At 44.9% G+C, this 15,792-nt stretch overlaps 1 protein-coding gene across 3 annotated transcripts in view; it reads right to left on the bottom strand.

Moving 5' to 3' along the window:
• Positions 1-15,792, bottom strand: part of LOC134910412 (uncharacterized) — a 286,525-nt gene that overhangs the window by 221,712 nt on the left and 49,021 nt on the right. For all 3 annotated transcript variants that reach the window (XM_063918405.1, XM_063918404.1, XM_063918406.1), the window contains one exon: positions 10,704-10,784. In XM_063918405.1, coding sequence (XP_063774475.1) covers positions 10,704-10,784 — 81 coding nt within the window. The remainder of the gene's footprint in view (positions 1-10,703; positions 10,785-15,792) is intronic.

Raw genomic sequence — 15,792 nt, forward strand, 5'->3', positions numbered from 1 at the left:
ATGCCCACAGTAGTAGTGCCCCCTATACACATAATGCCCACAGTAGTAGTGCCCCTATACACATAATGCCCACAGTAGTAGTGCCCCTATACACATTATGCACACAGTAGTAGTGGCCCTTATATACATAATGCACACAGTAGTAGTGCCCCTATACACATAATGTCCACAGCAGTAGTGGCCCTTGTACACCAAATGCCACACAGTAGTGCCCTTTATACATAATGCTTTATACACAATGCCCATAGTAGTGCCCCTTATACACAATGACCACAGTAGTGCCCCTTGTACACATAATGTCCACAGTAGTAGTGCCCCTTACACATAATGCCCACAGTAGTAATGCCCCTTATACACATAGAGGCCACAGTAGTAGTGCCCCTTATACATAATGCACACAGCAGTAGTGCCCCTTATACACATAAAGCCTACAGAAGTAGTGCCCCTTATACACATAATGTCATTTCTAATATAAAGGATAGTTACAGTAGCGCTATAATTATGACTGTAACCTGCACATTGTGGGTATTGTATGATACTAATATGGTCCTAGCACTAGGGAAGATAAAACCTGGAGCAGATAACTTGGGTCTCTATGAGACAGGATCTCGGTTTTGGATGAGAAAGTCAATAAAATAGATAGTAAATATAAAATTAGATATAAAATTGCAAATGAATAAAATTGAAAGTACGTAACAAAATGTAGTAGTACAATTATACACATAGTGTATCTGACCAAGAAATTATGGTTGTTTAGATCATCATCTGGCAAAGTACTGGCAAAGAGATTTGCAGAGTGTCCGGTGACACGCAAAGAGATCTGCAAAGTGTCAGTTGAAGATGACGGGAGGGGTCACAGTGGCAGCAAGGACTGGAGGATAACATGCAGCAGGTAAGTTACCATACTTGTGTAATTGTGTGTGGTGGGGGGTATTGAGAGCACAGTATAAAACAGAAGCTATGGTGGGGAAGATTGGACAATACAAATCATGCAGAAGGGGGGCAGCTCAGTATGGGACATACAGATGGTGTGGGGGCAGGGGCGGTACTAAGGTGTTTGGAGCCCCCTGCAAATTATAAATTTGAGCCCTCCCATAAAGTGACAGCTAGCTGGCTGTAAAAAGCAGTGTGGTCTCACAAAGAAGGGGTGTCACCACATAATAGTACTCCCAATACAAATTACGTCACACAAAATCACAATCTTATTTACATTACACCGCATGTAGTGCCCCTGATTCATAGTACGCAACATAGTACTGTCACATTACGTCACACAGTAGCTCCACCTAGTCACGTTATGCTATGCAGTAGTGCCCATTATACACATAATGCCCACAGTAGTAATGCCCCTTACAAATAATGCCCACAGTAGTAGTACTGCTTATACACATTATGTCCACAGTAGTGCCCATTATATGTATGTCAACAGTAGTAGTGCCACTTATACACATAATGTCTACAGTAGTAATGGGGAGCCTATTTTTCTCTGTTCGTTTCCCCTAATGTCAAAACTGGAAGAGCTGATCCTCTGGAAATAGTGAACTGGGTGACCTTTTTACCAGTGAACTGGGGGCAGATATATTAACTCACACAGAGGATCCCATTGCAAAGTGACTGACAGGAAGTCGGCATTTGGGGTGGTAACTGGGGTGGCTAACTGTACACAGGCATGTCATTTCTGTTCAAACACCTTTCCGTGCACGTGTATAAATTACCCATTGTGACCTGTGTTGATGTTGGAGAGCCCTGTGTCTAGGAGACTTGCTCAGCCTACAACTGATCAGACTCACTCATACCCCTTTCACATCACAAATAACCCGGTATCGACACGGCATATTGCCGTGTCGACACGGGTCAGTGTGCGATGTGAAAGCACTTTCGGCGAATTAGCGGGTCGCCTGACCCAGTAATTCAACCCGGTATAAAAGAAGGATTATACCCGGGTTGAATACCCGGTCAGGCGCAGTGTGAATGGGAGCCGCGTCAATGCGACACGGTTCCCATTCACAGCATAGGGAGAGGCGGCGCAGGAGATGAGCTCATCTCCCAGCGCCGCCTCCATCCCCGCCCCTGCTGCTGCTGCGCCCCCCACTGCTATGGCAACCGACTTGGTATATTGCCGGGTCGGAAAGCCATCAAAGGAGACCAAATGCCAGATCACACCCGGTAAGGACACGTTTCTCTTACCGGGTGGGATCCGGCATTTGCGATGTGAAAGCGGTATCAGACTGTGACGCAATTTGTGAACGGCAAAAGATTGCAGCAACAATCGCTTTAACAACCACAACTGAATCAGGCTCACAATTACACCATTATATTTTATTAATTTTATCACATTTAACAACTAATGGGTCAATTTAATTAGGTGCGAGTTTGTCTTACAACAGCCGCACTTTCTGTCATCCTAAACTTGCTCAAAAGTGCCCGCAGCCCTATCTGGTCACAAGGAGTGCGAGTTTGGGTGCCGTTGCCGATGTTGAAACATCACAGCAATGGCAACTTGTGAGAGTGGTGGTAGTGTGGACTAAATGGCGCTATCGCTCAAGCAGTGGTGGTAAAAGTGAGAGTGCTAGATAAATACTTAACTTTGCTGTTTCCAAATGAAAAGTCAAGGATGTTCTGTGTCCAATATTTTTTCGACAAATATTGGACACAGAACATCCTTGACTTTTCATTTGGAAACAGCAAAGTTAAGTATTTATCTAGCACTCTCACTTTTACCACCACTGCTTGAGCGATAGCGCCATTTAGTCCACACTACCACCACTCTCTCTGTTCTATTTTTTGGACTACTTGGGATAAGTCCACCGTGGGACTGAGAAGGCAGCAGTCGATCAACTAGAAGCGCCAGTAAGGATTACACACCCTTTTTTTCAATGGCAACTCGTACCTAATTGGATTGACCCCTAAATGTTAAATTTATAGCCTTTATTATTTACTGGTGAAATTTCTATTCTGAAGGTACCCACTAATTACTATAAGAAAGAACTTATCCGGGCACATTTTCTAAACTGAGTTTGGTAGGAGGGGCATAGAGGGAGGAGCCAGCCCACACTATTGATCTCTTAAAGTGCCCATGGCTCCTAGTGGACCCATCTATACCCCATGGTACTAATGTGGACCCCAACATCCTCTAGGACGTAAGAGAAACACCCCTTACTCATCACTGGTCAGCCTTTTTTTGTGCTGGGATCCTGGTGTCTTTATTACGACCAATAGGATCCAATGTGCCGGGATATCATACTGATCCCCCTATTAGTACACTTCTTAATGCCCAGAGGGAAGGGAAATCATGAGGCCATGGTTCCCCAGAGGTTTCCACCCAAGGGGGGGGGGTTTCCTCTCCTGAGTGCTGAAGGATGACTCTTTGTGAGTCCAGAGGTGTAGCTTTTATGCCATAATGAGTATCAATCTCATGCCCGTCCCTGCAATGTATAAGAAGTAAAATAATCGCTAATGTGATCACTTTACTTCTGGGTTTAGACCCCGGCTGCGCTACTTCACATGTGCATTCGACAAGATTGTGTATGTGAGAGCATATACAGTACTGCAGAGGGATCCCAAGGATCCTTCTCCTGGGAACAATTGCATAATGTAGCCCACAGGATACAAACACCATTTAGAAATGGCATTAGTTGCTGGGCCAAGCTCAGAAATGCTTCGCATTCTGGAGCTTGGTGAGTTTTGCAGTTTACCATCTGCCGTAGAAACTTTTGGTGGCTGCTTTGCAATCACAATAGGAGGAATGCAGTATCTTCAATATCTATTGCAGCCCCAATACATACATTCAGGGGCTGCTTAATATCTGTGGGCAGCCCCCAAAACCGACTGTTTTCTGAGATGTCTTGCAAATATTATTTGTTAAATATTCTTCATAATAAATGTTTTATATTTTAGCAAAAATTGAAAATGTTTTATGTATTAATTGACTGAGTCTCCGCTCTTTATTTCATGCTAATTTCACAGGGTCCTCAAATTATTACTGATATGACTGAAACTCTACTGTCCTGCTGGTGCTCCTGACCTGCTGTATAGCAGCTAAACATATATTTTATATACAGCACTCTTGGGAAGATGTATCAAGCCTTGGAGAGAAAGTGGAAATGTCCAAAGTACCCAATCATCTTCTGTCACTTATCAAGCACAGTATATGAAATAATACCTGTAGTTAGAAGCATCATTTACTTTTGGAAAATAACCAACTTTATATCTCTCCGTGGCTTGATACATCTCCTGGAAAATATCATGTTTCCCTTTCACTTACTTAACAAGTTAACTTAATAATTGACAATGTCTTTGTCTTGGAAACAGGGTAAGAAATTCACAGTATAAGATAATGTTAAAAAGGGTTTCCATCTTCCGATAGTTTCTAATGGCTTGTCAATACCCTCCTGGTACATCTACATTGATTTGCATTCACATTTCTTCTATGCCGGACAAGGGCGGATTGAGAACGTAAAGCGGCCCTGGAAAAATATGAAAAGTGGCCTCATGTAGTGGCTTCAGCAGAAAGATTATGTTACAGTGGGTGATCATACCAGTAGGTGAGGTATTGTACTGGTAGAGTCAGCACACCAGGGTGACAAGTAGACACATTAAAAGATCCCTATAAAATGGATCATTCTGACTGGGGTCTCATCCATTGTTAAGCACCCACTGGTCTCACATTTTTCCTTGCGGTGTAAAAGAAAAAATAAATGACAATGCCTCTGTCTACCATTCCAGTGAGATATTCACTACAAGGAGCATCCCAGTGACCACCGTACAATGCCCATAGCAACCAACCAGGTTCTAGCCATCATTTTATAGAATATATTTGATAATATTGATATATTTGGGCAGTACGGATGGTGTAATGGTTAGCATTACTGCCTCACAGCACTGACGTCATGGGTTCAATTCCCACCATGACCCTAACTGTGTGGAGTTTGTATATTCTCCCCGCACTTGCGTAGGTTTCCTCTGGGTACTCCGGTTTCCTCTCACAATCCAAAAATATACTGGTAGGTTAATTGGCTTCCAACAAAAATTAACCCTAGTGAATGTGTCTGTGTGTACATGTGATAGGGAATATAGTTTGTAAGCTCCACTGGGGCAGGGACTGATGTGAATGGCCAAATATTCTCTGTAAAAGCGCTGTGGAATATGTGTGCGCTATATAAATAACTGGTAATAATAATAAATGATAACTAGAAGTTCATTGGTTGCTATGGACAACAAACGCTTTAGAAGGTTTGCTACATCTCTCCTTTGCCCAGCTGAGCACATATCGGGCACTTACGGTAGTGCCCAAATCTCAGGTCCTCTCTCCATGTTGTAATGCCGGTAGGACATGATGTGCCGTTGAAGTTCCTGAACTGGCATGGCTCAGATTAGGCCAAAGAGAAACGAAAAAAGTAATGTAACAGAACAGTGTTAGTAGCTAATATGGGGAGATATTTGGTTACACATATAGAGCCTGATTCCGAGATTTACATAAATCTCTGATGTTTAATGATCTGCACATGAGCAGGCACGGCACTGCACACGTGCAGATCTGGTCCCGCAACATCCTCAGTAACCTCAGGGTTACTCAATGTCCTATGTGTACGCAGATGATCCTGTGCTGCCCCTTCAGATGCAGCAGCACATTACAGAATCCTGGGCTACTTTTTTACTTAATACACCTCATGTAGCTTTTGCATAATTCTGCAGAGGTGCCATTAGCGTCCACCTCTGAATCAGCACCATATCTATATAGAGGAAGGGGCGTGATTAGAACTTTGCGGGTCCCATAGCAACATTTTTAAGGGGTCCCCAACTCAGATCTCCAGAGAAAGTGGCGGCAGTGACACAGAGAGAGAGTGACGGCAAAGACATAGGGACATAGATAGGCAGCAGGGACTTTGGGGCAGAAAGAGGCAGCAGGGGCATAGACACACAGAGAGAGGCAGAAGGGACGTAGGGACAGGAAGAGGCAGCAGGGGCATAGAAACAGAGAGGCAGCAGGAACGTAGGGACAGACAGAGAGGCAGCAGGGATATAGAGACAGATAGAGGGTCAGCAGGAATTCTCTGGGACAAAGTGAGAGGCAGCAGGGATTTAGGAACAAACAGAGGCAACAGGAACATTGGCCCTCATTCTGAGTTGTTCGCTTGCTAGCTACTTTTAGCAGCAATGCAACGCTAGGCCGCCGCCCTCTGGGAGTGTATTTTAGCTTAGCAAAATAGCGAACGAAAGATTAGCAGAACTGCTACTAAATAATTTGCTGCAGTTTCTGAGTAGCTCCAGACCGACTTCTAGATTGCGATCACCTCAGTCCGTTTAGTTCCTACTTTGATGTCACAAATACGCCCTGCTTTCTGCCAGCCACTCCCCCATTTCCCCAGCCACTCCTGCGCTTTAGCCAGACACGCCTGCGTTTTTTAGCACACTCCCGGAAAACGGTCAGTTTCCGCCCAGAAAAACCCACTTCCTGTCAATCACACACCGATGAGCAGAGCGACTGAAAAGTGTCGCACGGCCCTGTGTAAAATTGCTTAGTTTTGTGTGAAATTACTTGGCGCGTGCGCCCTGCGGCCCATACGCATGCGCAGAACAGCCGGTTTTTATCCTGATCGCTATGCTGCGAAAAACGTCAGCAAGCGATCAACTCGGAATAAGGGCCATAGAGACAGAGAGAGTGGCAACAAGAACATAGAGACAGAACGAGTGTAAGCAGGGACACAGAGATAGTGTGCCGGCAAAGACATAGGGACAGAGATAGGCAGCAGGGACTTAGGGATAGAAAGAGGAAGCAGGGGCATAGAAACAGAGAGAGATAGAGAGGCAGCACGGACGCGGGGACAGATGGAGAGGCAGCACGGACGTGGGGAGAGGTGGAGAGGCAGCAGGGACATAGGGACAGACAGAGAGGCAGCAGGGGCGTAGGGACAGACAGAGAGGCAGCAGGGGCGTAGGGACAGATAGAGAGGCAGCACGGACGTGAGGACAGATGGAGAGGCAGCACGGACATGGGGACAGATGGAGAGGCAGCACGGACGTGGGGACAGATGGAGAGGCAACAGGGACGTAGGGACAGACAGAGAGGCAGCAGGGACGTAGGGACAGATAGAGAGGTAATTGCAACCAGGACCGGCAACAGAAATGTTGGGGCCTGGTACAGTGATATCTCTGGAGCAGTGACGTGCGGTGGGGTGGGGCAGAGCCTTTCCTGCCATACTAACGTCTGTGCCAACGTTTTGACTGTATAAAGTATATGGAAAATACAAAGAATTTGTTTGAAAAATCTTCTTTGCATTATTCTAATAATTTTTATAGCCAAAACTCTGGAGTAAAACTCTTTGGCAGTTGAGGCAGTACCTCCCGTGCCTATCTTTTCATCACATCTCTGATCAAAACTTACCAAATTTCCAGGAGTTTATACTGCTGCACCTGTGTATAATGCCCAGATGTACCCTTTGGCTCATATATTGCGTGTAAATCTGGCTCTGGTGCTAGCCAGTGGCTCCTAAGCCATTTAGCTCATCGCACGTCCCTGCTCTGGAGCCCCCTTATATTTTATATACTGTATACGCAGTATAAATAAATAAGTTTCAAAAGCAGCACTCAGGAATAAAACACACAAGGACAGCCACTTTCAGCCAACAATTCAATACAGCAGCATTTTCGTCAGGGTATATATATATATATATATATATATATATATATATATATATATATATATATATATATATACCCTATCTATATACACACACTGCTCAAAAAAATAAAGGGAACACTAAAATAACACATCCTAGATCTGAATGAATGAAATATTCTTATTAAATACTTTGTTCTTTACATAGCTGAATGTGCTGACAACAAAATCACACAAAAATTATCAATGGAAATCAAACTTATTAACCCATGGAGGTCTGGATTTGGAGTCACACTCAAAATTAAAGTGGAAAAACACACTACAGGCTGATCCAACTTTGATGTAATGTCCTTAAAACAAGTCAAAATGAGGCTCAGTAGTGTGTGTGGCCTCCACGTGCCTGTATGACCTCCCTGCAACACCTGGGCATGCTCCTGATGAGGTGGAGGATGGTCTCCTGAGGGATCTCCTCCCAGACCTGGACTAAAGCATCCGCCAACTCCGGGACAGTCTGGTGCAACGTGGCGTTGGTGGATGGAGCGAGACATGATGTCCCAGATGTGCTCAATTGGATTCAGGTCTGGGGAACGGGCGGGCCAGTCCATAGCATCAATGCCTTCGTCTTGCAGGAACTGCTGACACACTCCAGCCACATGAGGTCTAGCATTGTCTTGCATTAGGAGGAACCCAGGGCCAACCGCACCAGCATATGGTCTCACAAGGGGTCTGAGGATCTCATCTCGGTACCTAATGGCAGTCAGGCTACCTCTGGCGAGCACATGGAGAGCTGTGCGGCCCCCCAAAGAAATGCCACCCCACACCATTACTGACCCACTGCAAAACCGGTCATGCTGGAGGATGTTGCAGGCAGCAGAACGTTCTCTTTAGTGTCTCCAGACTCTGTCACGTCTGTCACATGTGCTCAGTGAGAACATGCTTTCATCTGTGAAGAGCACAGGGCGCCAGTGGCGAATTTGCCAATCTTGGTGTTCTCTGGCAAATGCCAAACGTCCTGCACGGTGTTGGGCTGTAAGCACAACCCCCACCTGTGGACGTCGGGCCCTCATACCACCCTCATGGAGTCTGTTTCTGATCGTTTGAGTAGACACATGCACATATGTGGTTTGCTGGAGGTCATTTTGCAGGGCTCTGGCAGTGCTCCTCCTGTTCCTCCTTGCACAAAGGCGGAGGTAGCGGTCCTGCTGATGGGTTGTTGCCCTCCTACGGCCTCCTCCACGTCTCCTGATGTACTGGCCTTTCTCCTGGTAGCGCCTCCATGCTCTGGACACTACGCTGACAGACACAGCAAACCTTCTTGCCACAGCTCGCATTGATGTGCCATCCTGGATGAGCTGCACTACCTGAGCCACTTATGTGGGTTGTAGACTCCGGCTCATGCTACCACTAGAGTGAAAGCACCGCCAGCTTCCAAAAGTGACCAAAACATCAGCCAGAAAGCATAGGAGCTGAGAAGTGGTCTGTGGTCACCACTTGCAGAACAACTCCTTTATTGGGGGTGTCTTGCTAATTGCCTATAATTCCCACCTGTTGTCTATTCCATTTGCACAACAGCATGTGAAATTGATTGTCAATCAGTGTTGCTTCCTAAGTGGACAGTTTGATTTCACAGAAGTGTGATTGACTTGGAGTTACATTGTGTTGTTTAAGTGTTCCCTTTATTTTTTTGAGCAGTGTGTATATATTTATATATATATATATATATATATATATATATATATATATATATACTGAATTCTAAATTTGCTGTGCTATATAAGAAACTTAATAAATAAGTATATATTTATTTATACACATATATAAATACGTATATCTCTGCTTACTCCCCCACGCACATCAGTCTGTCTCTCTCTCTCCTTCCTCCCACACACCCCGAAGTCTGTCTCTCTCAATTACTCCATGCTGCATTCACAACTTCCCCACCCCATCCCAAAGCCCTGTATCCCCTCACCAAGCCACACCTGCGCTGCACTCACCAGTATCCAGATCCTTACACCGCATAGCAGGTACCATACGGCGCTCACACCCCACCAGAAGAGTGCAGCGCAGGGCACAGAAGTCCTGGCAGCGGAGCTTCTACCATGTCCCGTAAATGCCTGCAACAGAGCTGGACTCAGAAGAGTGGATGCACACTTGTACCACACAGTCACTGTGTGTGAGAGGCTCCTGTCACTCTGAGACCGCACCCACATTGCCTACAGCTCGCTGCCTTACTTGGACAAGATGGCTTACATCCCTTCTGGGCACTAAGCTGCATATCCTTGGGGCCCCTCTGATCCCTGGGGCCCGGTACAGGTGTCCTCTTTGACCCCCCCCCCTATCACCAGCCCTGCCTCCCATAGCCTTACCATTCCCCTAGTGCCTAACCCTTCCCTCACATATCCTAAACCTAACCTTCCCTCCCATTGCCTAACCCTAACCCTCCCCCTAGTGCCAAACCCTCCCCTCCCATAGCCTAACCCTAACCTACCCTCCCATAACCTAATCCTAACCCTCCTCATAGTGTCTAACCCTAACCTACCCTCCCATAGCCTAATCCTAACCCTCCTCATAGTGTCTAACCCTAACCTACCCTCCCATAACCTAATCCTAACCCTCCTCTCCTATAGCCTAACCCTAACTCTCTCCATAGTGCCTAACCTTAATCCTCCCCTCCCATAGCCTAATCCTAACCCTTTCCCTAGTGTCTAACCCTAACCCTCCCTCCCATAGCCTAACTCTAACTCTCCCCCTAGTGCCTAACCCTAACCTTCCCCTCCCACACAGCCTAACCCTAACTCTCCCCCCAGTGCCTAACCCTCCCACAGCCTAACTCTTCCCCTAGTGCCTAACCCTATCCCTCCCCTGTCATACCCTAACCTTCCCTCTAATGCCTAACCCTAACCCTCCCATAGCCTATACCTAACCCTCCGCTGCCATGGCCTAACCCTCCAGTTCCTGCAGAATTTCATAATTTCACATGTAGACAGTGTGACTATGTCGTCAATGATCAAAACTGTTGACATTGTAATTACATCCTATTTCAACTATAAGCTTTACTATTTTATTATAATAGTGAATCATTTACCTGTACTGTGTGCTTAAGGTAAGGTTCTGATGATTTACTCGTTGAAAAGTCTTCTTTATACCACTCTGATTCTGTTACAGTCTATTAAATAAAAACTGTCAAATGGTGTATACAGTACAACTGAAATCACATCACATCAGTGTATTTAAGAGTTTGTCTATTAAAACTTGAAGAAATAATTAGTTTTTAATTTTTCAATATAATTGTATCATAAAACAAACTATTTTTAACCTATTTATGAAAGTGATACGTATCAATGTTCTAAATACTGTAGTCTACATATTATTGTATGTAACATATTATAACATTAATGTGTTTGTAAAAGATAATAAGATTTTACTTACCGGTAAATCTATTTCTCGTAGTCCGTAGTGGATGCTGGGGACTCCGTAAGGACCATGGGGAATAGACGGGCTCCGCAGGAGACATGGGCACTTTAAGAAAGAATTTAGATTCTGGTGTGCTCTGGCTCCTCCCTCTATGTCCCTCCTCCAGACCTCAGTTAGAGAAACTGTGCCCGGAAGAGCTGACAGTACAAGGAAAGGATTTTGGGAATCCAGGGTAAGACTCATACCAGCCACACCAATCACACCGTATAACTTGTGATAACTTTACCCAGTTAACAGTATGAACAACAACAGAGCATCAGATCAACCCTGATGCAACTATAACATAACCCTTATGTAAGCAATAACTATATACAAGCATTGCAGAAGAAGTCCGCACTTAGGACGGGCGCCCAGCATCCACTACGGACTACGAGAAATAGATTTAGCGGTGAGTAAAATCTTATTTTCTCTAACGTCCTAGTGGATGCTGGGGACTCCGTAAGGACCATTGGGATTATACCAAAGCTCCCAAACGGGCGGGAGAGTGCGGATGACTCTGCAGCACCGATTGAGCAAACACAAGGTCCTCCTCAGCCAGGGTATCAAACTTGTAGAACTTTGCAAAGGTGTTTGAACCTGACCAAGCAGCCGCTCGGCAAAGCTGTAATGCCGAGACCCCTCGGGCAGCCGCCCAAGAAGAGCCCACCTTCCTTGTGGAATGGGCCTTAACTGATTTAGGCAGCGGCAACCCAGCCGCAGAATGAGCCTGCTGAATCGTGTTACAGATCCAGCGAGCCATAGTTTGCTTTGAAGCAGGCACCCCAAGCTTGTTGGAAGCATACAGGATAAACAAAGATTCTGTTTTCCTGACCTTAGCTGTTCTGGCTACATAAACCTTCAAAGCCCTGACCACATCCAGTGACTCGGAATCCTCCAAGTCAGTAGTAGCCACAGGCACCACTATAGTGCCCTGAGGAAGCCTATGAGCGAAATGTGCATTGGCCTTGGGCTGATGTGTCTGATGTGCTAAACATAAATGTTAGAAATAGTGTCCGACTAATATGTGTGTGTACCGTACATAGGGGAATGTACCACAATTAGCCTGCAGACAGCGTACCTGACGAGCGGTGCAACTGCCCGTCTTGCTGTAATAACATGTGTGACTGTTAGAAATTTGAAATCAACCACGGCACTGCCAAACTTATAGCAGTAGTTTTAGGAATTAAGAACACAGGGGAATGTGCTATTATTAGCCTTAGACAGCGTACCTGACGAGCGGTGCAACTGCCCATCTTGCTGTAAAACATATGTGACTGTTAGAAATTAGAAATCAACCACGGCACTGTCAAACTCACAGCAGTAATTTTAGGAATTAAGAACTTCCATTGTGACATCTCACTGACGTGCTGTACTGTATAGTAACCGTTAGAGTGAATACCTAATGGTTTATTAAATATGCTGATTCAGTTTTATAACATATGAGGTTACTATATATGAAATATCTGTGACGATACTTTGAATTATGTGGTAGCAGCTGCAGTGATTAATAATCCTATGTGTTCATTGCCAAATGTACAAACATATGGATTTATTTGGATAGAGATTTCAATAATGATTATGTGAACAGCGCAATATTAGCAGTAGAAAGCAAGAATTCAATCACAGAGGCATTAATTGTAACTGCAGACTGCACATTGATACATATACATCGTGCATATTATACTAAGTGTAGTATCAGATGATTATATAGGAGCTCTTGTTAGCCCCAACTACTTAATCAATTGACCATATTTAGTTTTTTTCTGAGCTACAGATCATATGGTAAACACAATATGGTGGTTTAATAACATATGATATTATATTAATAGTATCCTATAGCAGATTCACAGTCCAGGCTGCCAGTACTACCAAGGCAACTGTGCCTATATAATACGAGATGTGGGCAGTGCAATAATTTTAGGTGTCACAGTGAGTGATTTGGCTCTCACCTTATATATATTTGTTGCACTACAATAAAACACATAATAAATCATCTCTAGTAAACGAACCTTGCAGGCATAATATGTAACATCCCATGGGTAGGATCTTGTGGAATTTTCAATAATTATTAAAATACAGGATTTGTTTTCTGTTTGAAGTCATCTGTAAATTGACATATATTTATTATCATAATTAATAATACTACACTGTACCTATGGAATACATCTTATTAATGAATATTATTGAATTCAACTATCCACAGATCTCCCAGTGAGAACGTTTAATTTCAATATAACATAGTAGGAACTAGTACGGTCCACGCACATTAGAATTATCTAATAATATAAATACAAAATGCACTCGACACACCAGCTTTGTTTTTAATCTTTATTCACTTATTTTTCATTCTTTTTCACTTTCCTTACTATCTTTTATTACTTCGCTTGATTATAAATAAAGGACAATATTAGTCTGATAAATTATCTCAATTATACATAAAATTTATAAACATTAATTGTGGCATTTTTGCCTATAAGTGCGAACAATATAGGGATTTTTTAACGAATTATCAATAAAGAAATTAATTTTAATATATTGGATATTGGGCTGTGTGCACAGCACAAAAAACTGATTTCCTTTTTTTCTTTCCCCTCCCTTGGGGGATTTGACTTTATTCCTTGACCTAAATCAGTTGGTAGCACCTATAATTACCTTGATAATGTTCCACGATTTATTCACTCAATAGTGATAGTGGTATTAATTAATGTAAAGGTACCCCAAGTATATAAATTACTAGGATAGTTATATCTTGGTGCGGGTTACCCTCCAACTTGGAGGAGAGTCTCATTCTCTCCACTATTTGGGAAACCAGACCACAATAGGTTGGTTTATATGAAAGGATGAAACCACTTTCGGCAGAAATTGTGGGCGGGTCCGCAATTCTGCTCTATCTGCATGGAAAACCAGATAAGGGCTTTTATGTGACAAAGCCGCAAATTCTGACACACGCCTAGCCGAAGCCAAGGCTAATAGCAGGACCACCTTCCACGTGAGATATTTCAATTCCACCGTTTTGAGTGGTTCAAACAGTGTGATTTCAGGAAACTCAACACCACGTTAAGATCCCAAGGTGCCACTGGAGGCACAAAAGGGGGCTGAATATGCAGCACTCCCTTTACAAACGTCTGAACTTCAGGCAGAGAAGCCAGTTCTTTTTGAAAGAAAATGGATAGGGCCGAAATCTGGACCTTAATGGAACCCAATTTTAGGCCCAAAGTCACTCCCGACTGTAGGAAGTGAAGGAAACGGCCCAGCTGGAATTCCTCCGTAGGGGCATTCCTGACCTCACACCAAGCCACATATTTTCGCCATATACGGTGATAATGTTGAGCCGTCACATCCTTCCTAGCCTTTATCAGCGTAGGAATAACTTCATCCGGAATGCCTTTTATTGCTAGGATCCGGCGTTCAACCGCCATACCGCCATGCCGTCAAGCGCAGCCGCGGTAAATCTTGGAACAGACAGGGCCCCTGTTGCAACAAGTCCTGTCTTAGAGGCAGAGGCCACGGGTCCTCTGTGAGCATTTCTTTCAGATCTGGATACCAAGTCCTTCTTGGCCAATCCGGAACAATGAGTATTGTTCTCACTCCTCTTTTTCTTATGATTCTCAGCACCTTGGGTATGAGAGGAAGAGGAGGAAATACATAGACCGACTGGAACACCCACGGCATCACCAATGCGTCCACAGCTATCGCCTGAGGGTCTCTTGACCTGGCGCAATACCTCTGTAGTTTTTTGTTGAGGCGGGATGCCATCATGTCCACCTGTGGCAGTTCCCACCGACTTGCAACCTGCGTGAAGACTTCTTGATGAAGTCCCCACTCTCCCGGGTAGAGGTCGTGCCTGCTGAGGAAGTCTGCTTCCCAGTTGTCCACTCCCGGAATGAACACTGCTGACAGTGCGCTTACGTGATTCTCCGCCCAGCGAAGAATTCTGGTGGTTTCTACCATCGCCACCCTGCTCCTTGTGCCGCCTTGGCGGTTCACATGAGCCACAGCGGTGATGTTGTCTGACTGAATCAGAACCGGTTGGTCGCGAAGCAGGGACTCCGCTTGACGTAGGGCGTTGTATATGGCCCTTAGTTCCAGGATGTTGATGTGAAGGTAAGTCTCCTGACTTGACCACAGACCTTGGAAATTTCTTCCTTGTGTGACTGCCCCCCACCCTCTGAGGCTTGCATCCGTGGTTACCAGGACCCAGTCCTGAATGCCGAATCTGCAACCTTCGAGAAGGTGAGCACTCTGCAGCCACCACAGGAGAGACACCCTGGCCCTGGGGGATAGGGTGATTAACCTATGCATCTGAAGATGTGATCCGGACCACTTGTCCAGTAGATTCCATTGAAAGGTCCTCGCATGGAACCTGCCGAAGGGAATGGCCTCGTATGATGCCACCATCTTTCCCAGGACTCGCGTACAGTGATGCACCGACACCTGTTTTGGTTTTACTAGGTCTCTGATCAGTGTCATGAGCTCCTGAGCCTTCTCTATTGGGAGATAAACCCTCTTCTGGTCTGTGTCCAGAATCATGCCCGGGAAAGGCAGACGAGTCGTAGGAATTAACTGCGACTTTGGAATATTTAGAATCCAGCCGTGTTGTTGTAACACTTCCAGAGAGCGTGCTACGCTGATCAGCAACTGCTCCCTTTACCTCGCTTTTATGAGGAGATCGTCCAAGTATGGGATAATTGTGACCCCTTGCTTCCGCAGGAGTACCATCA

Source organism: Pseudophryne corroboree, chromosome 4, assembly GCF_028390025.1.
Source record: "Pseudophryne corroboree isolate aPseCor3 chromosome 4, aPseCor3.hap2, whole genome shotgun sequence".
Lineage (NCBI taxonomy): Eukaryota > Metazoa > Chordata > Amphibia > Anura > Myobatrachidae > Pseudophryne > Pseudophryne corroboree.